At 51.1% G+C, this 21944-nt stretch overlaps 2 protein-coding genes across 2 annotated transcripts in view; both read right to left on the minus strand.

Annotated features, from left to right (window-relative positions):
* LOC100864153 (uncharacterized) overlaps nucleotides 1-10456 on the minus strand; it is a 32295-nt gene extending 21839 nt beyond the window's left edge. Inside the window, exon 1 of the mRNA XM_086907904.1 lies at nucleotides 10288-10456. The gene's annotated coding sequence lies outside the window, so the exon portion shown is untranslated. The remainder of the gene's footprint in view (nucleotides 1-10287) is intronic.
* LOC147657676 (uncharacterized) lies at nucleotides 7559-14446 on the minus strand. The gene is made up of 5 exons (XM_086907860.1): nucleotides 14414-14446; nucleotides 13399-13498; nucleotides 9416-9457; nucleotides 7816-7857; nucleotides 7559-7572 (listed from the first exon to the last, which is right to left on the minus strand). Exons 1-5 carry the CDS (start codon nucleotides 14444-14446, stop codon nucleotides 7559-7561), a joined length of 231 nt encoding a protein of 76 aa, XP_086763986.1.
* Between the last annotated feature and the right edge of the window lie 7498 nt (nucleotides 14447-21944).

Below are 21944 nucleotides of genomic sequence, written 5' to 3' on the forward strand. Positions count from 1 at the left end.
GGTTGGCCAAAAAAACACGCGCAGGGAAAATGCAGATGTTTCGACCGGTCCTCCGCGTACACGCGGAGTCTCTCGTAGCCTCCACCTGCGTTAGATTCGATCGCGTGATACACGATCCTCTCTTTGTCTCGCGAGGCCGACTCTACAACGGCGTGCAAGCTTGCAGGTGCGCGAGGACTGGGCAGAGAATCGAATGGAGAGAGAGAGAGAGAGAGAGAGTGAAAAAAGGCGAGGAAAAAGAAAATTTTCGTTTCCCACGTTTCGAATCGATCGAATTCGAGGCATTATTTATAATCGACCTCGATTCGCGTTAGACTACCACTAAATAAAGAGGGGTGATGTATTTTTAACATCGGATTTACGATAATTGGGTCGAAAAATTCGTGGAGAGCACGATTTGTTCGATTTCTCGCGAATCTCGCGAAAACGCGAATTTCCTCGGCCGATCATGTGTGGTCATGTGTGCGTTCCGAGTTCAAGGCTATCCAAGGCTATCCTGGAACGCTGGACCAAGACATTCCTACCCTCTGTGTAATTCCGCCCCTACCGTCCCACCTTTCTTTCCCTCCTCCACCTTCAGTTCACTCACACGCATTACCACACTCCCCACCTCCAATCTACGTCACGCGCCTCCATCCACTACCCTCCCTCTCTGTTGTCCTCCCCGCACGCTAATCGTTCAAATAACGAGAGTCCACGAAATCGTGATGCCGTCGATTCCTACGCCTAATGGCGTATCGAACGTGGGAAACGAGAAAAATATCGTATTCGTTCGATATCGAATCGAATCTGGCTTTCGACTTTCCCGTTCGTTTCGAATCTTTTGGATAGACGCGATCGAAGGAGGAAATTCATTCGGAATTCGGTACCCGAGGTATACTATCGACGAATATCGTACATAATAGAAAAAAAAAAAAAAAAAAAAAAAAATAAAAATCTCGTCTCGAGCTAGCGCGAAATTCCGCTCCACGTTCCGCCTTTTAAACGGATTCGCTTTCGTAGAGCGGGAGAGCGATCCCGAACGAAAATTTCGATATTCCGCGAGATTAACCTTGCACTCCGTTAGACCAATTAATGGAAAAGAAGGAGGGGAGGAGAAGAATGGGGAGGGACAAATGGAGGGAGCGAAAACAAGAGGAGGAAAGGAAAGGAAAGAAAGGAAAAAGGAAGAGGCGGAGGGGAGGGGGAAAAAAGTCGTTTGTTCGTGCTCGTGGTACCTCGTGGTACACGAGGAAGCACCTCAAAAGCGCCCTTTTCGGCAGGTTTGAACCCCGGTGTGCTCATTAACCCGGCGCACCTGCCAGTTAACGCGCTCGCCAACACAACCGCCGCATGAATTCGTCCCAATAGACAGAAACTGCAGCGATAAAGAATATCATCCTCTTTAGGCACGACCGTACATGCGTCCTAAATGCACTCTACACACGCGAGGCTTTCGTGGGGGGTGAGGTGGTAGGCAAGAATATGCGGGGTCTCTCTCTCTCCCTCTCTCATCTCTTTCTCTTTTTCTGTGCGCGACTGCATCGTACGTGCCCTCTCCACCTTGCTCCTTTCTCTCTGCTCTCTCTCTCTCTCTCCTCCTCCTCCTCTTCCACCCACCCTCCCCCCTCTTCCCATCACCTCCCTTGTCCCTCATCCCTCGTCTCTCTCTTTCTCTCTCTCTCTCTCACACACACACACACACACACACACACACTAGCGTGCGTTTCGTTCGAACCGGTACCCTTTCCCTCCCTCCTCTCCTCTCCTCTCCTCTCCTCTCCCCCCACCCCACTGCATTCGCAAACATTTGGTGGCCGTTGACCTCGAACGGGCTAATCCGCCGGCAGCCAAACAACCAATTATTTCTTTTCATCGGTATACCCGTGCTGCCCGATACACCGTGAAACGTGGGAATGTGTTAGAAGTCGGCGATGCCACAACCGCGTCAGGTGAGAATTGCTCGGCTCGATTTCCCGCGATTTCGCCTTATATATATATATATATAAATACGTATATTCCTGGTGTGCAGGACGGTGTGCGTACAAGAATAAAACGCGCGAGAGAAAAGAGAATTTACGAACGGAGATATATACGCGCGAGGGAAAAGAATATTTTTATTCTCTCTATCTTCGAAGAAACGGATACGTCTATACGGCAATACGTAACGGGCGGCACGTTCGAAGGATCGAAGAGGCGAAGAAGGTAGTAGGGAAGGTAGCAGGGAAGAGAGAAACGGTGGGAGGAAAACGAAGAACGTGAGGAAACGAGAGAAAGGAAAGGGCGGCGAGGTTTCCCTGTCTGGCTAGTAATAGACGCGCGCTACTTGCACCGCGGCCTAGTGCGTGTCTATTCCGACACCGTCCTCTTCCACTGCAACTACGGTTAACTATCGCTGCACTCGTGCTACTGCAGCCGTTCGTTGTGCCGATAGAGCCGCGCGCGTAGACGGGCGCGCGTCTGAGATCGAATCTTAAATCCTTTTCAAAGATGCTCGCCCGAAACGGAATAAATCGTCTCCCCGCGATAAATTTCTTCGAAAGGAAAGGAACCAGATTAGAGAGAGAGAGAGAGAGAGAGAGAGAGAGAGATCGAAACGACCGCCTTCCTCGTTTCAAGGATAAACGATAACTAACTAGTTAATCGCGGTGGAAATTTTTCTTTTTTTTTTTTTTTTCTTTTTTTTTGTTCAAAGCGCGTCTTATTTTTCCCCGGCTCCGATTTGCCGACCTACTTTTCCACCGGTGCTCGCGCGATTAATTGAGACACGATGATCCACTGAATATTTCTGTCGACGCTTAAAAATACTGAAAATAGGTCACCGTCTGTATTTTTAATTGTGCCACAGACGACACTTAGACGATGGATGGATCCGTCACCACCGCTTGCCTCTACCCTCGCCTCCCGCCCCCCTTCCTCCTCCTGCCTTGCCTCGTTGCCCGATCCCCGAGATCGGGGCGGCAAAAACGCGAGATCGGTTTCCATGGAATCCCGGAAGCCGTTTGCCGTTCGCCTCTCTCCTCGAAATCGGGGGGGGGGGAGGAATCGGGGGAGCGGGGAAGAACGGTCAGAGGAAAAGAGAAGAGTTTCGAGACCGGGCAGTTCTTGCACCTTCGAGCCGGGACCCGTTATTCTTTTCGAGCGTTATTCGTGTCGTGGTCGTGGTCGTGGTCGTGATCGTCGTCGTCGTCGTTGTCTTCTACCGTCCATTTCCGAAGCGTTTCCCAAAGAAACGAGAGGAGGATGAGGAGAAACGAGAGGGGCGAGAGACGTCAACTTTCTTTTTTCTTTTATTTCTAATTTCCGTTCTTTCGCTCTGTATCCCCATATTTTATTTTATTCTCTCTCCTTCGCCGTCCCTCCGTCCCGCCCGTAAACGGCGATGACTCGCGGTGACGAAATGGCGAAACTGCAGCTGACTGCAGGAGAGGATAGATGAAACCGGCACGCAGCCCACGGCCGTGACATTTTTTTCCATCGAGGCGGTCGTGGGTGCGCGCAAGTGCGCACATGTGCGCGCGTGCATGTAACGCCGCGACGAGACAAAGAAGGAAGGCAACCGAAAGAGAACCGTCACCGCACAAACACTCTCCCCGCCGCTCCCCCATCCTTCGTGGGCCGAGGGGGGGAGGAGGAGGAGGAGGAGGAAGGGGGAGGAAGGAGGGGGAGAGGGGAGTATATACCTTCGTCGATATAACTTCGCCCGTTACACGCCTCGCACGGATCACGATTCGTCACGGATCAGCTGTGGGCCACGGAATTTTTAAAGGGGGCCGCCCGCCCATTGTTTCCATCCTTCGATTCGGCGGTCACCAGCCTATATACGCGGTGGATGGATACTGTTACTCGCTCAATGATATGCGCGCACTGTTAATTAATCGGGATTCCACGGCGACATCCGGCCGCCTTTACGCGGAAAGAATTTCGACCACGTCGAAACGTCAACCTTGACGCGCGCGTCCCGACTTCTTGCCAAACTTTTCCCCTCTTTCCCTCCTCCCTTTCGTCTTTCTTTCTTTCTTTCCCCCTTTCTCCTTTCTTTTAATCCCACGTTCTCGCAGTCACGACTCTCGCCGTCATCTCTCCTCGAGCCTCGAAGAAGGAAGGAAGAAACGGTCGAGTCGCGATCCGCGACTCGATTCTCAAACTCTCCGAGGACGTTTCGGTGTTTTGAAATTCAAATTTTTTTTTTCCACGGCCGAGCGTGGAAGAAGAGGAGGAGGAGGAGGAGGAGGAGGTGGAAGAAGAAGAAGAAGAAGAAGAAGAAGAAGAAGAAGAAGAAGAAAAAGTTGGCGAGGAAGGAACGAAGCGGCTTTCTTTTTCTTCGCCGCCGTCCCCCTCCCCCCTTCCGCCTCCGTGCCGCCCTCCTCCCCCTCCTCCCCCCCGCCGCCGTCGTTCCTAATCGCTCGTTTCGACGGGTATAAAGTTCGTTCCCGCCGGTTCCCCAGATCAACGCGTACATTCAAATGCATGTATATTCGCGAACGTCTCGCCAGTGCTTCTCATAACGGCCAGTGTCTCTCTCCGTAACGTGCACGCCGCCTAAGAAAGAGACTGGACGGGAGCGGCCGTGATGAATTTCAATGAGCAATGAGCCACGCGAAATGCATATTTGCCCATTCGGCGGCAAAGAGAATCGGCGCTCGCGATAAGATACGTATGTATATATATATATACATGTATATAATCATACACACGTATATAATCTCGATCGTTTATTAAATAATTAATTCGAATTTGCGAGAAAGGTGGAGAGACGACGAAAAAGAGAGAGAACGATATCCGTCGTTCGTGAAGTAATCGAAAAAGAAGAAGGGAAGAGAGAGATTGCACGCATATATAGCGATAATTTCGTATACGAAAATTCGTGTAGGAAAAATTGGCGGACGAAGTAAATCGGGGAATAAATCGCAAGGCAAAGGCCGCTCGTTAAATCCTCGCCGAGGTTATTCTAGCATCCGGTTCGCCTAAATAACGTATTCAAGCCGGAGTCTAATTTCACAGATAACACACGGCCGTCGCGTAATCTAGTTACTAGGCGTCTAATCTAATCGGTCGATTCGGATTATGTGCATGCATACCTGCGCGTAGACGTGCGTGCGTGCAAGTGCTATCGAGGAGGCGAGAGGAGAGAAAAAAAAAAAAAAAAAAAAAAAAAAAAAAATTCGACCAGCTCGCGAATCGCTCTTCGAACTTCGAAACTTCGAAACGCGACCGGAGATTCGTTATCGATTCGAAAGAAAAAGAAAAAAAATAAAGAGAGAAAAAAAGACCCGTCCGTCGTTTCGTTTCGTAGAGACGAAAAAAAAAAAAAAAAAGGAAGGAAAAGAAGGAGAGGAGTTATCTTCGCGCAAAGAAGAAACGAACGCGCGTTGCTGCTCCCTTCGACGAATTGCACAACGGCCGGCCACACGACGATTATCCGCGTTACTTGATGCGATTCTTCCTTCTCTCCTCTCTCCCCCGCTTCTCCCCTCGCCGCCAATTAAACAGTTTATTTTCGCGACTCCGAAACCCGTCGCCTTTATCTCGTCGCCCGTCGTTTCCTCCGTCCCCGTTTATCGAGGCTGGAAATCTGTACGCGCAAAATAATCGCTATCTGACGATGGATCGGTCACGAATCAAACGCCGCCCGTCTTTCCTCCGCTCCACCGTGTTTCTCGTTTCATAATACACGATCGTGCAGCCCGTTGTGGACGATACCCCTTGTGGACGCCCTTCCATCCACCGCATCACATCTCCGTTCTTGCGGTAAACGAGGATCGACTCGTTTATAACCGCATCGACGTTATGGCCGACGAATTGGAGACGGGACGGGACGGGACGGGACGGGACGAGAGGAGACGAAAACGGAATTGTTGTTGTGGCGAAACGACACGATCTCTCTCTCTCTCTATGTATATATATGCACGCACGCGCGCGTGTGTGTGCGAGTAACACGTATACATACGTGCGACGATGCCCTCGGTCGAGATATAGTTCCGCGGGAACTCGAGCAGAGAGGAACGGGAGAGAGAAGAGAAAGGGAGGAGAATAATAACGGGTGCGAGCGGTACCCTCCGCCGTTCAAGGAGAAGGAACCGTTATCGGAGGATAATATACCCCCTTTCCTCACGGCGCAGGTGCTCGCCGAGCGAAAAAAAAGAAAAGAAAGAAAGAAAGAAAGAAAGAAAGAAAGAAAAGAAATCGCGATGGATTATACATCTTGCGACGATTTTTGTTACTATTAATTCGAGGAATTAATTCGAGGCCCCTCTTCCCCCCCCCCCCGTCCCCCCTCTTGATCAATAAAATCGAACGATTCGTTCGAAAGCGAAGGAAGAAAGGAAGGAAGAAAGTCTCGAGGCGAGTCGAGTTGAGAAGGAAGGAATGGAAGCAAACGGATACCTCGACGAGGATAAAGTACTCGATCGAGTACCGGTTTTGCTTGCTCTCGTGCGAGCGAGCGAGCGAGCGAACGATGTTACCCCGTCTCGAAGCAGAAAACGAGGCCAATTGCAAATTGCGGGTGCGAGCGGAGAGATATCGCGTAACGTTTAGCAACGACAGATTACTCGTCTCGATGCGTTATTGTTTCGCAACCCGGCCGAGGGGGGCAGAAGGATGAGGAAGAAGAGGAGAGAGAGAGAGAGAGAGAGAGAGAGAGAGAGAGAGAGAGAAGAAGAGAGCGAGGGAGGAGGGGAGAGGGGAGGAGCGGAGAGATTATCGAAGCGGGCAAAAGTGTGTCGTTAGATCGGTGAGAAAAAGAAAGAGAGAAAAACTCGTGGAGGCGGGAAACGACGCGTTTCGAAATGGCGCGAACTGGCTCGTACGTGTAAACGCCGTGTTTCGAACGCCGGCTCATCGAACGCCGTTTCGTTTCGCGGTTTGTTTGCGAAAAGAAAAGGAAAAAAAAAAAGAGGAGAGAAAAAGGAAGGAAAAATCCGATGCGGACGAGCCGAGCCCCTCCTCCCTCCCCCCTCCCCCCTCCCGCCGCTCCGTTGAAAAAGCTGCTCGACGGCGGCGGCTCTCGCCCGTGGCGAAAGCGAGAGGCAACCGTGGTTCCTTTCCTCTCCCGTGCCTATTTTGCGTCGCACGAGTTTTGCACGCATTTACACGGCAAAAGCGAGCTTGTACGTGGGCACGTACGTGTACGGGAGAGGGTGAAGGAGGGAGAAGGGAAGGAGTGCGTAAGCTGGCGAGCATGCACGCGGAGAGAGAGCACCTGGGCATCTATGCGTCATTGTGGACGATAAAAAAAGCCGTAAGGCTGGCATAACGCAAGGAGAACGCTCCTCGACAAAACGAGGCGAAGCGAGAGAGACTAGCAAAGCTGGTTTGTCTTTTCCCTCTTCTCCGCTATGTGCCAGGGCCTCGTATGTAATATGCGGCCCGGTCACAATAGCGATCGCGCTAGCGTTCTCTCCGCCGATTTCTTTCCCCGATCCTCTCCCTCTCCCGGGAACACGGGGCAAGGAAGGAGAAAACCGAGTGGGAAAAGAGAAAGAAAGAAAGAAAGAAAGAAAGAAAGAAAGAAAGAAAAAAGAAAAAAAAATCATTTTCGAGAGGGGGGAGGCGTGCACGCGTGTAAATCGGCCGGCTATCTGCCCAGATCTAAAAAGAACGGAATACGAAAAAAGACGGGTATCCTTCTAGCGAGGACAAATTCGATGAGTTCGTAGGCGAGCGCCGAGCCGAGCCTTCAAGGCTCCTGGATCACGGTTCCAAACTCACGTTCAAGGATCGGCTTTGTACAGAGGAATTTTTATTGGCGTGGCGAGCGCGCGCCGTCTGACGCGCGCATAATATACGCGCGCAAACGGCTCGCTGAATTCTTTTTTTTTTTTCCCCTCCCACCTCCCTTCTTTTCCTTTCTCTTTTCTTCTTCTTTTTCCAGAACTCGCGGATCATCGTCTAGATAGAGAGAGAGAGAGAGAGAGAGAGAGAGAGAGAGAGAGAGAGAGAGGCAAGAGAGGAGAAGCAAAAGAGATACGGTTTTTATTTTTCACCACGTTTTTACCTCCCCTCATCTCCATCATTCCATCCCCATTCGCTCTTTCTCTCTCTCCGCCCTCGTCACCCTCGCGCTTCCTCCTTCTTCCTCCCACCCTCCCCTCCCCTCCCTGCTCTCTCGGTATCGCGAGATCTATTTATACCTAGTCGGTCGGTGTTTTCAACTTGCAGCGGCATCGTGTAACAAACGCGCGTCGCTCGTAAAAATAGGGGATCTGCACGATACGACGTTGCACGTCCTGGAGCGAAGAGGAAAGCGGGGAGGGGGGAGGGGAGGGGGAGGGGGAGTGAAAGAGAGAGAGGGAGAGAGGGAGAGAGGGAGAGAGAGAAATCGTGAAACGTCCGGGAGAGTTTCGTGCGTAGGGTCGAAAACGACATCGTGAGAGCGCACCTCATTGCCGAACCGAGATTCCTCTTTCCTTTCGGAGACGTTGCGGAGAGAAATCGAGGAGAAAAGAGACAGGAACGGGCCTGTTGTTGGCTCGTCGTTGTTGGGAGGAGGATCGAGAGGGGGAGAGAGAGATCCGAGACGTCGATCCGATGGGAGTAAAAAAGGAGCCAACCACGTAACGGCGGCCCGCAAAACACGAACGGTTTCGCGCTGCCTACTCGTGAAAGAGTCGTCGATGGATCGGAGGAGTGACCTTGAGGAGGAACGGCCGATTTCCTGGTACGGATGTTTCCGTTCTCTCGTTTTTCCAAATATACCGTAGCATAGCCCGGGATGGGTGGAGCGATAAAAGCGAATCATCGTCGCGATCGCCGCGACGTGGCCCGGTTTAATTGAATCTCGCCAACGGGTTGGCGATTGCTTTCCGCTCGCTCGCGCGCGCACACGTCCGAGCGAAAGAGACGAGGAGGGACAAAGAGGGAGAGAGAGAGAGAGAGAGAGAGAGAGAGGGACAGAGAGAGAAAGAGCAAAAGAGAGAGAGAGAACGAGCGTCGTGTTACGAGAGACGCGGAATTTTTCGTGAATGAACGCCGGGGGGGAAAAAAAGAGAAAGAGGAAAACGGAGCGAGAGTGGAGCGGAAAAGAGAGGTGCAGGCGGGGTGCTAGAGGGAGAGAAATGAGAGGAAAAAGAAAGAAAGGAAAAAAAAAGAGAGAGAGAGAGAGGGAGAGCGGCCGGTACGCAGGAGCGACTAGGAAAACCGGGCAAAAAACACCGGAGAAAACGAGAGTGAACGAGGAGCAGGGTCGAGCTTAACGTACGTACGTACGTACGTACGTACGTACACACGGTACTCGTAACACGCGGCCCGGAGCGGCGCGCGCGACAAAAGGATCGGAGCGCTGGCAGACGGATTACGTCATTTCCCAGCCAACCTCTAACGTCTGGCATTATATTCGTCTAGCGATCGTCTAGCCGCACAGGAGGCGATCCCTCCTCCCTTCATGGGCAAACACGCTACTAAACTAGCGCCGCTACACGCGTCTACCTTTCACGGTCGCGCCGCTGCTGCTGCTGCTGCTGCTGCTGTGTTGTTGCTCTTTACACGCGCTCTATCCTATATATATATATGTACGTATTATACATCGTGTTATACATCGTACGTATATATATATATATATCTGTACTATAGGTACTCTACCGAGACGGGTTAACTAGCTGAGCGTAGACACGCGAAACGTGTCCGTGAACATCGACCAAATCATGCTTACGATACCTTCTCCTCGCTCGTTTCTTCCACGTGTATATATTACGCGTATGTGCGCGTATGTATGACGTATATGTACACATATACGATGCTTTCTGCATACGTGGTACACACAACACAAACCGTGGTATAAATGCACGCGAGTATAGACGTGTGCAACGGTCGGGCGCGCACACAATGTTACAGCGATAGTACGTTCTCGTGTAGTGTGCACGTACGCGTATGCGTAGCGCGCGCGAATACGAATACACGAATATATATACACGAATATCTATATACGAATACGCACTTCTCTCCATTTCTCTCGCTCTTTCTCTCTCTCTCTCTCTCTCTCTTTTTCTCTTTCTCACGGACACACGATCTGTCGTTTCCTCCGTGTCACGCATACACGCGCGCACACCCTCGTCTCTCTCTCTCTCATTCTCTCTCGTTCTTTCTCTCGTTCTTTCTCTTCGTCCGTTTCTCGCTCTTTCTCTCGTACGATATCGCGTTAAGGTATCTTTGTCGTGTGTATACATATATATATATGTATATATATATATATATATATATCTATACACATGCGTTCTCTCTCGCTCGAGCATACTATCTATCGGACGCGTCTCTCGCTTTAGAAGCCGACAGGCGGCCGAAGGCCACCACTCTCAGCTGTGGACGTACCTTGATCGTTGAGCGCGAAGTAAAGTGTGGGGCTCCTTTGCCTGGTGTCCTTGTCGTCGGTGCTAAACCCACCGTTTGACTGTCGGATGCGACGATCGCGACGAAGCGAGCCTTCTTTTGCCGTGTCTCCGCCGGCTGTCCTCCCTGTGTCGATGATTTCTCTGCCTGTCTCGTCTCCTCTCCTCTTCCTCCTCGTCGTCGTCGTCGTCGTCGTCGTCGTCGTCGTCGTCGGCCACGGACGATCCACGGGACCGGGAAGTGCGAATTCCGCTCGAGATTCCCTATGCCATGCAATCGTCGCTCGCGATCTCTTGGGTCGTTGCGGGGCGTGCACTCGGGGACACTGGTAGGTCCATCCTCGTGAAAAGGTGCAACGGCCAAACAACGTACGACAACGTACGAAAACGCAACGAGACCTCGTCGCCTCGTGCTCGAGCAACGAGCGCGTTCCGATCCTCACCGCGTGCGACGAGGCAACGTCGTCGACAACGTCGTCCCCGATACGACAATCGACTCAACAACAATCAACCGGCACAAATCTCGCCTTCGTTTCCTTTCGATCGAACAGATCGTCACCGATCACCGTCAACCGATCGTGTACATACGGTCCTCTCCTCCTTTCTCTTCTTCTTCTTCTTCTTCTTCTTCTTCTTCTCCTTCTTCTTCTTTTCTTCGCTTCAACGTAGCGAGCCTCACGAAATGCGAAAAAGGGGGGAGAATGAAAAAAGGAGAGAGAAAAAAAGAAGAGGAAAAAAGGAAAAAGGGATGAGGAAAGGGAAGCGGAAACAGGTAGGAAAGGTGGTATGGTACGGTACGGTCACACTTTTTTCCTCCGTCAACCGTCCCCCTTTCTCTTTTTCCGCTCTCGTTCTCACTTTTTCCCTCCCTCGTCCTGTCCAGGATGCGTGTTCAAAATGTACGTACGACGTTCTCGCTCGAAAATACAACGTATCGATGTCGTCACGCGGTTGTCACTCGCGCTTCGAAGGACGCCAAGGGTCGAAGAAGAGGAAGAACAAGATGAACACACGTCCGTGAAGCCTCGGCAATCCTCTGGCCTCGTGCTACGTAAGCGTAACACCGCGGCGTAAGCAGCACACCCGTATCGCGAAGAAGAAGAAGAACGGATGGATGGATGGATGGATGGAGGATTTCTCCTTTTTCTCTCCCTTTTCGCTCGGCGCGCGAAGCAACGCGTGCAAATCGGCGTCGCGATATCACCGCGATTGATATAAATAATATCGGTTCCACCACGATTTTCCACCACGATTTCTCCTCGAACGGGATCGATTTCGGGATCGTTCACTCCTCGTTTCCCGTTCACTCTTTTCCTTCCCTTTCGTCTTTCCTTTCGTCCTCGTCGATCGATGTACAACAACAAATATTTCTTCCTTCTTCCCTTCTTTCGGTTGCTCGGTTGTTGGTTGACAGTGGTTGGGTTCGGTTGGACGGGAACGAGAGAGAGAGAGAGAGAGAGAGAGAGAGAGAGAGAGAGACAGGAACGCGCCAAAGAACGGAAAAGGAAAAGCAGGGGGAGAGGGAGGAGAGAGGAAAAAAAAAAAAAAGAAAACGATGTACGTTTATACGCAGCACTCCCGTTTGATCTTCCCGTTGAACAACGTTGTCGCGATATGTATATCACGCGTATTACGTGTATATCACGGTATATCACGCGCAAAATGTTACGAACGATCGAGGTGCGCGAACGTGGCGAGGATCGTGGCCGAGATTCGTGGAAAAAAATGATCTAGAACGGCGTGTCGTAGACGAGCGTTGTTGGATCTATGTTGTTGTTGTTGTTGTTGTTGTTGTTGAACAGCGAGGAAGGATCCCGCGGTAAAGTATCCGGTAGTATTATCTTGCGGGACGACACCATCGAGCGAAGGACCAGCTCCCTGCCGCTTCTTTAGGACACACCGGGGGACTACCTAGTCGTAGAGTGATTGGGAACGCGACTGGCCAAAGCACTTGATTCGCGCGCGGTTCGGTTTGCCCGTTGCTGCGCCTCTCCCGTGCAGTTTTTTCGGCGGTCTCGTGGTATGCGTGCATGCGCGTGCATGTATGCGTGCGCCCGCGCGCCCCTGTGTGTGTCCCTCGGACTTTTTCTCTCTCTCTCCTTCCTCCTCCTTCTTCCTGTCCCTCTCTCACTCCCCTCGCTGTTACACACGACCGTGTTTCTCTCTCTGCACGCGCGCGTACCGGCTCGGTCCGCACGTCTGAATTTCCGTAGGTGTGTGCACGCTTCCTCTCTCTCTCTCTACACGCGCGCCACGCATCCGTGTGTATGCCGTTTACACGCGTCCTCTCTCCGCGCGTGTGTTTACACACGCCGCCGTCGTGAAATCGTGTGCAAGCGAGCCTGCTTGCCTGCGTGCGTGCATGCGTGCGTGCGTGCTTCCGACGTGGTCGTCGTCGTCGCCGCCTTCGCTCTTGTCGCGTGATATCGTCGTCGTCGTCGTCGTCTTCTTCGTCTTCGTGGTCGGCGTCCTTGCGCGCTTCGTCTTCTTCTTCTTCTTCTTCGTCGTCGTCGTCGTCGTCGTTGTCGTAGTCGTCGTCTTCGTCGTAGTCGTCGTCTTCGTCGTAGTCGTCCTAGTCGTGGTCGTCGTAGCCGTACTCGTCGTCCTCGTGGTCGTCGTGGTCGTCGTCCTCGTCGTCTTCGTCGTCTCTACGCGTCGTCCGCTCCGATCCGCTCTCGTCGGTGCTGCGTGCGTGCGCGCCCTGGGTAGGCGAGGGTATAGTTACCGAAATGTTAACCTCGTGGAACCACTTTTTATTGAGTGTCGCAAAATTCATAGGAACCTCGCGGAACGAGGAGAGGGGCAGTGGCCCCCGTTCTCTCTCTTTCCCTCGCTCCGTCCCTTTCTTTCTCTCCATTTTCTCCACGTTGGCGGGGTTAACGCGTGAGAGGGGCGGCAACCCCCACCTATACTCAGCCCCCTGCCCCGCGCCACCCCTCCGACTACACTCGACTACCCTCCTCCTCCACAGCCGCCTCTTCCTCCACCTCCGCCGCCGCCACCACCTTCTCCTCCTCCTCCTGCTCCGAGCAGCCTGGTCCTCGCCAATTCTTTGGCCCCACCACTTCCTCGCTAGTGGTCCCCCAACCCTAGCTTTTGTCCCTCTCTCGCTCTTTCTCCCTCTTTCTCTCTCTTTCTCTTTCTCTCTCTCTCTCTCTCTCTCTCTCTCTCTCTCTCTCTCTCTCGTCTTCTTGCTACTCCTCTTTCATGCAACACTTCGTTCGTTCGTTCGTTCGTTCGTTCCTTGGTTCGTCGTTCGTTCGTACGTTCGTTCGTTCGTTCGTTCGTTCGTTCGTCTGTTCGTTCGTTCGTTCGTTCGTCTGTTCGTTCGTTCGTTCGTTCGTTCGTTCCCCTCGCCCGTCTCTCGAGTCTCGACCGTTCGCTTGCCTTCCCGCTCTGCCCCTTCGTTTCTCTCTTCGTCACCCCACACCCCGAACCTCGACCCCTGGCCCACGTCTCTCTATCCGTGTCCGTTTCTCCGTCTTTTTCTCCCAACCGCTTTTCGCGCGCTTTTCCCGCTCTGCCTGCACCCTTCCTAACCCTCTCTCTGCTCCGTTTCTTCCTCGTCCTCCCTTTTCCCCTTCTACACACTCTTCTATACACACCCTTCTTCTCGCTTCCTTCTCTCTTCCTCCTTCTCGCTCCCGTCATCTCCTCCACTCCTTCTCTCTCTCTCTCTCTCTCTCTCTCTCTCTCTCTCTCTATCCTTTCCCTTCCCCTTCCCTTCTCCGTTTCAAGCCCTATCGCGGCATTTAGCCGAATTTGCCTACGGTTAGCTGCGCATCCGTGAAAAAAAAAAAAAAATCCTGTCGATTTAGATCCACCATAGGATCCAGCGATCCATTCTAGATTCATCGATGCCTCCTCCTCCTTTACGGAACGATCCGTCCCGCTCTTGTTTTCGTTTCGCGGGGAAACTCCGTTCGAATCGTCGAGGGAGATCTCCTCCGATCGTCGCGGCAGACGCGATCGTTTTCACAGATGCAATTCCTTCCATCGAGTCGTCCCGCCTGTCCTTCGCAATTTATATACTTATTTAATCCATATAAGTAGGATGTCTGCCGTAACTTGTTCGATGCATCTGTATCAATAAACTGCAAGGTGTTTACCTTCGCCCGGCCGTAGGTAGGTATACCGTCCATATACCGTGGCGTGATAACGAATGCAGATTCGCGTCCTTCGAACGAAATACTTTTATCGCGGGAGGAGAGTACGCATGGCTTCGCTCGAATTTAGGCGGGCAATGGTTATCCGCACGCCTGGGATGCGCGCCGGAGTCGCGCGCGCTTGCGAAAACTTGAACCTTGGTCGTCTCTCTCGTTCCTTCGATATCGTCAGTCGAGATTGATTGACTTTTACGAGGGGGGAAAAAAAAAAAAGAGAAAGAAAGAAAGAAAGAAAGAAAGAAACGGCTGTATATAATGCGAAAATTTTGCGGCTCGTCTTATCGAGATGAGCTTAGAGTTTGTTATTGCTAGAGCTAGGCCTAAACTGGAAGTTGAAATGAAGACGTTCCCTAATAGCAGCGGTCTCTTCAATCCCTGAAACGTGGACGGTGCCCTGAAGAAGGCAGGTGCTCCACGCGAGACCATCTCGAAATTTTCGTTTACTCGGTCGAGATCCTTTCGCCTTCGAACTCGCGTCCGTCCAATTAATTAATATCTCGTGAATCATTGGCGAACTCCTCGTTCGTCGTCCTCGATCGATCTTTTTCGTCTTCTTCGATCTTTCGTTCCAAGCCTGCAATCTAATTGATGGGTAAGTAGCTCGCTCGATCGAGCTCGAGGTCAAGACTCGAGGTACGTCCGCGAAAAAGCGCCTTCCTTTTTCGTGCGATATCGTCGTCGAATCGGCGGCCTTCGTCGGCCGCCTCGTTAATAAAATACGAATCTATCGTTTGCGAAATCGTTCTGTCGTGTCGTGGTTGCGACATCTTTCTCTCTCTCTCTCTCTCTCTCTCGAATCCTTCCATTTCGCTCGTGCGTTAACGCGCGCGGTTTTCCACGCGGTGAGAGAAGAGAAAGAAAAGAGAAAAGAGAAAAAAGAAAAGAAAAAAGAGAGAAAAAAAAATAAAGGAATGCAGCACTCGTCGATGTTTGCGCATGTGGCTGCGACCTGGAAAAGAAACGGCTCGTCGTCGATAAAAAGTTACCTCTGCATCGGGTAGATATGTATGCCATTTCTAAAAATACCATTTCTGAAATAGCGTTTTCGGCCGCGCGTGCACGTACACACGTTCGCGGGAATCGGGCGTGCATCGTCGAATCGTCGCTATGCGGCACGTTGTACAGCCTCGTGTTGCGGAACAATCGTAAAAAATGTATATATCCGGCCAAGCGAGGATGAGGATGAGAAGGGAAAAGGAGGGAGGCGGTCTCCGGAGGAGAGTCGATTGATACACAACTAGGCGATATCCCGGATTAAACTTCTAATCGGCGCGTCGACTCTCCTCCCTCCCTCCCTTCCTTCCTTCCTTCCTTCCTTCCTTCCTTCCTCGTTTCGACACTCTCCTCGAAAAAATCTTGACCAGCCGTCGACTTTCTTGCGGTCTCGAGAGAGAGGTAAATCGAGCCGGATCCCCGCCTCGACGACGAGTTTTCGGCCGGCCGCGCCGACGAGTCTCGTATTACCTGTGACCGAAATTTCGTTTCGGTCACAAAAGAAAATGACAACAAGAGTCGCGAGTTGGCGAGAGAATTCCTCAAAATTCAATTTGTACGATTATCAATCAGGCGCGCAACTCTCCTCCAAACCATCTTTTCTCCGTCTCGCCTCGGACGTTTAATCCCTCCCTTCTCCTCTCCCTCTCCTAAAACTCGTCTATTATCGCCACGATGCAGAATTAAGCCTATATCGCTTTTCCGTGTAACAACGTGTTTGCAGTGTGACTAACGCGCTTTCGAGATAAGATTATAATTTCACACTCGGCTCGGCGATCTCGGCGGTTAACGCCTAACGTCTTCTTCTCCTTCTCCCGATATTCTTCCCTTTCATTTTTCACTTTTTCACTCGTTTCCCATTTTCCCACGAAATCTGTCGACTCCCCTTCCTCCTCTGTTCCGTTATTTCCTTATTTCGTGTTCGGAATAATTCGGAATACAGAATCCTATCGGATTCTGTCATCTTTCTCCTCTCCTCTCCTCTCCTCTCCTTTTCCTTCCGCGTGTTTAGTTGCGCGTGTCGGGACGAGGACGATTGATAAAAAGAAACGATCGAAGAACCATCTTTCCACGAATCATCATCGATCTCAGCGCGGACGATCTCTCTCGGCAGGGATCCTTGACCTGACTCACCCGATCGGCCCCCTCCGAGCGAGAAAACGAAGAATCTCTTCTCAGCAATAAGCTACCGTTGTCTCACCGACGTGAATGAATTATAAATTGTGCTAGGTGGTCCTTCTGGTATATATATATATATATATATATATACCAATATATATATGGCAAATAAATCTTCTGTTGGAATAATACGGACGGAATGGGATAAAACTCTCTGGTCCCGTCTCCTCTCGTCTCGTCTCGTTGCAACGAGGTGGACGAGGTAGAATTCGGTAGTTCCCTGCAACCGTTCCTAACCGGAGTATAGCCGGTGCGAGTATAGCTGAAAACTGGTTCCCCTTATAACGAGCGCCCGATCTTCCTTACTTTCTCATCTTTTCCCTTTTCTCTTTGTCGCCCCGACCACGATTCTCCTTTCTCGTTCTGCTGTATCCACGGTGAACGGGGACGAGAACCATAAAAAAAAAAAAAAAAAAAAAGGAGAAGGAGAGGAAAGGAAAAACGAGAGATAAAGTTGAAGTTCGAAGGGGGAAGAAACTAGAGCCATCCTCCGCCTCCCGTTTCTCCTAGAAACCGTGTATCGAGAGAGAGAGAGAGAGAGAGAGAGAGAGGAGAGGAGAAGAGAGGAAAGGAAGGAGGAGGATGGTCGTTGCATCCTCCTAGACGGTGGTCGTCGATGCAACCATCCTGTCACGTCCTTGAACCGGCGAGGGATCCTCTTCTAGCTTGACGGGTTGGCGCGTTGGACGAACCGCGGCGCCTTCGCACGGGCCTCGCTAGCAGATTGGGCAGGATGGCTTCCTGCGAGTTTGCTAGTCGAGAGAGGGCCATGAACCCCGAACAGGTTGCCCCCTTGGACGTTCACCTCCTGTGCCGCCTCGACACCCCTCCCCCCCCCGGCCCTTGCTCTTGCTCTATCTTCCTCCAAAGGGTCCGTTCGCCTCTCTTCCCCTCCTCTCCCTCCCTCCCCCTCTCTCTCATTCTCCTCGTTCTACTACCATTTTTCTGGCCAGCTTCGAAAGCTAGCCACCCTGGGCCCCGAGGACCTGTGTCCCCCCCCCCCTCCGCGCCTTCCTCTCCCGCCCCCCCTTCCCTCGTCATTCCTCCTCCTCGCGTTTCCTCCTACCTCCTCCCTAGCCCCTCGACGCTACCTTTCGCCAAACAACTCTCGCCAGCCTCTTACCTGCGAATTTACGCTATATTCGCGCCGGTAACTTGGCCGGTGTTAGATAATCTTTTGTGTTAAAAATCTCGCCTCGCCCTGCCCGCGCTTCCATCATCCCTCATTTCGAAATCCCGCTTCGTCGAGGCCACTTCTACTTCTAATTTTCGCGATCTCTTCGTGGGGATCGATCTCTTTTCTCTTCTTCCTCTTCGAAGTCGTTTTCTTTCTTTCTTTTCCTTTTTTCTTTTTTTTCGAACGTATTTTTCACGTTCATCGGCGGAGATGAACGTCGATGAGCGCGAACGAACGAACGAACGAACGAAATTGGCGGAGAGAGTGAAATGGAACGTTTTTCGTGTTTTTCGCGCTTCTCGTCGCCCCATCGACGAATATTTTCGAAATATCTTCGTGCCGCGTTCCGACTTCGATAGGATTTTCGCAACACCGCGAATGACGACACCTCGGTGATCGGTGCGCATCAAAATTGCCAACGTATTCGCGGTATGCGTTTGTCAGGGGGGGGAGGGAAGGGGGATAGGGCAACGCGTGTTGGACGAGAAAAAAGGAGAAAAAAAAAAATAAAAAAAAAAACCGGAACGACGCGGTTCCCAAACAACGCGGTGTGAATCGAGTCCGATCCGATTCCACTTGTGGCACGGCCGATATACACATGCACACACGTACGTACATACCATGCTGCGACCGATTCGCTGTCTCGAATGGACGGGTTGCTCGTGTTTCCATCGTGTACCATCTCGAGTCTAGCGTTACGACGTGGCGATCGATCGCACGCGACCGTCGTTCATCCGTCGAACTGAGCCACGAAGCGCGATCAATCCCCTTGGCGATCGCCGATAATCGTATCGAGGGAACCAGTTTGGGAACCGCTGGGGCTAGAATGCAGCCACTCGTCTAAATATGCGCATAGAGAGCTCCGTCTTAGGCAATCGCGCATAGCCTTCCTAGAGCTTCAATTACGCTGACCGTTGGCGATTTCGCTAGCTCCTCGGGTAGGAGGGGACGTTACAAAGGAATACCTTTATACGCGATAATACAACGCGATATAATTTATTCGTGTTGTCAACTATACGTATGAATACGTATATGTGCGTACGCGCGCGCGCGCGCGTGTGTGTGTGTGTGTATTCACGACGATGGAACACCGTGCAACCAATGGATTCGTGCAACGTGGTCGCGCGACCACAGGAGAATAATGGTAGAAAACGTTCAATGAAGAAATAGTCGTTCGTGGAATTGGAACTGGACCGTCGATTGTCGCCGTTTTAAAAGGTTTATTACCAGCTCATCGGATTTGGCGATCGGGTTCGCGAACGAACGATGCATCACTGTCACTGTCACTGTCACTTCGCCTCAATCCACTCGTTTCCTTGCACACCGCGCTCTCGCCACTCGTTACCGTCCATCGGGCTCTCCCGCTGCACCATCCAACGACTTCTTGCTTCCTGACCCTTGGCCATTCAGCGAAGACGCCGGTCGTTGAACTTGGGCCACGTATTTGGGACGAGCCCTTCTCGATCAGCCCGCCCGACCATCTCTGTATATACATATACATATATATATATATATATTCGATATTGAAAATAAATTCTTTCCCCTCCCCTATCTATCCACCGATCCAGTTTTTCTTCTTCTTCTTCTTCTTCTTTTCTCGCCTCTCTGTTCGCTCCCGGCAACGCGCATATTTCACCGATCGAGCGAATAATTAAAATAATTATTATCCTTCTCCTACACTAGTTTACTAGCTTAGCTCGCTCGCTCGCTCGCTCGCTCGCTCCTTAAATATCGCTTAACCGACTGAACTATCCGGACGCGCGGGGACGCGCGGGTAAGGGATTGGATTTCCAGTAGATTATGATTGTTATACGCGACGAGGCTGCTCTCAACCGATCTTTCCCTACGTGATTCTCTTCCTCGCCTTCGACGATCAATCAATGGACGATGGACAGTTCTCCCCCTCCTTCTCCGAAACCCTTCTTAGAAAAAGAAAAAAAAGAAAAAGAGATCGAGGATTAACAACACGCGTGCAATTTTCTTTCTCTCGTCTTACGTTCGTATCGGAATATTGGAAGGAAGGGCAAAGGCGAGAAAATGGATCTCGATCGCGTAAGGATCGTAGAGACGAACCGTCGCGTTAAAACACGACGTCCAATCGTGCGGCTTCGAGCGGAAAGAGCGGGAGCGGAGAGGAGTGTAGTCGGCCGACGATATACGTATTTTCTTCGCAATTTCGCCTGGCGAAAAAAAACAGAGGAAAGGGGGAAAGGGGAGAGGGGAGGGGGAGGGGAGGGAGGGGGAAAAAACGAGGAAAAGAACCCTAATTCACGATTCGCCTCCCAATTACACACGCGTGTATATGCATTCTAACGCATAATGAACAACCGGAAGCGCCTTCCTTCCCCTTCGCTTCGTGATTCGAGCGAATTTTTGTGGACGAGCCCCGCTCGTCGCTTAACCGCTCACGGTTAATAAATGAAACGTTACGAGCGTAACGATCACCGGATGTCCGATCGCTGCACGCGGCCGAAAAATAATAGCAACGTGGAACGAGAAAAAAAGAGAGAGAGAGAGAGAGAGAGAGAGAGAACTTTCTAATCATCGGTTTGTTCCACTCGAAAGGAGTGGAGATAAATTAGAAATCGTAATATATACAGGTATATATGTATACGGTTAATCCGCTTGCAATTAAGAGAGAGAGAGAGAGAGAGAGAGAGAGAGAGAGAGAGATCTTCAGAAGAAGAAGGATGGTTGGACGATGGTTCGAGATTTCGCTCGATCGGTCGGTTTTCGACCAGGTGACGGAACTTTATATTACGTTCGCGAGAAGAAAAAAAAAAAATTCCTCTGTGCGCGCACCTTGAGGCCGCCCGTTTTCTACAAGTGAGCACGCATCGTCACGCGTGTGGCGCGTGATTGGCCGGCCGAGTGCAGCAGCCGACATCAAGCGCACGACCTCGTGCACCTCGTGCAAAAGCGGGTAATGGAGCAACACACAATCAAGGCGAGCATTCATCGGATAAGCGTGAAACGTGGAGGCTCGTGGTGACGCAAGGGATCGGTTATGAAATTCGGTCGGGACGCTACGTGGTGGAGGCGATTTTTAGAGAGACTCGTAACCCTCCCTCCCAGTTTCCTTATATATATATATATATATATATATATATAAAACAAAAGATGAACGAAGATAATCACGAAGATTATCGTCAAATCGATTTTCTACTCTAACTCGGGGCGGCAAACAACAAACGAACGCGAAGCGAAGCGAGAAAGAGAAAAGGCGAGGAGACAGAGGGAGGGTGGAGGCGGAAAATGAAAACTAGACGAGAGACGGGAGGGAGGAAAAAAGCGAGCATCGCGCCACGGCATAAGTTAGCACGCCAAATCGTGTACACAGCTTGTTAAATTCACGGACGATGAAAATCTGCCTTCTATATCGGGTATAAAAATCGATGTTCACGGTTAAACGTTTTAAATTTGTTTCACGCCAGACGCTTTTTAATCCAATCGAGTTTTTCGCGGTCGTGTTTTTATTTTCACGCCACGCGGGATCATCTTCCTCCTTTTTTTTTCTCTCCCTCCCTCTCTCTCTCTCTCTCTCTCTCGTTTTTCAGCTTCGCTCCCCCGTTTTTTTTCCCTCCTTTTTTTTTTTTTTTCTACTCGTTTTATCCCACCGATCCGATGCGGTCCGATCACCGGTGAAATCGGACGGGAGAAACATATTCAGCGGGACAACTCTATCCGTAAAGTCGAATATTTCGATCGATCCGGCCGCTCGTTACGCCGCGATTATGCGATTGGACGCATTCCGCGTGGGAAAGCCCCCCTCCCCCTCCCCCGCCACCGCCCCTTCGTCCCTCCCTCCCCTCCTGGCCCCTTCCCGGACATAAGTGGCCGCATAATGGACGATCATTATACGAATATACGCATCCTTGCGAATTTCGTTCGGGAACGTTTGTTATAAATAAAACGCGACGCGTGTATCGCGAAACGCGGCGCGCAAACAAACCGTACGTATATATATATATGCATGTACATACATATGTATATATATACATACATATATATATATATATATATACACACGTATATTCGGCTTTAATAATACGATGCGGTAGATGTAAGATAGTTATAATTAGGCTTATGCATGTAACCCCGGTCTAGAAACGCGTTCGGCTTACC

This window comes from Apis florea, unplaced genomic scaffold (genome assembly GCF_048593485.1).
Source record: "Apis florea isolate Af1SG1 unplaced genomic scaffold, ASM4859348v1 contig_2989_pilon, whole genome shotgun sequence".
Taxonomy (NCBI): domain Eukaryota; kingdom Metazoa; phylum Arthropoda; class Insecta; order Hymenoptera; family Apidae; genus Apis; species Apis florea.

Excerpts from the sequence above, each read along its gene's own strand:
- LOC147657676 (XM_086907860.1), bottom strand. The coding sequence starts at position 14,446 with ATGGACGGTATACCTACCTACGGCCGGGCGAAG. Across the intron at positions 13,499-14,413 it reads CTACCTACGGCCGGGCGAAG|CAAGAAGACGAGAGAGAGAG; the intron begins GTAAACACCTTG and ends AAAGAGGAGTAG. Across the intron at positions 9,458-13,398 it reads AGAGCGAGAGAGGGACAAAA|CAACAACACAGCAGCAGCAG; the intron begins GCTAGGGTTGGG and ends GCGTGTAAAGAG.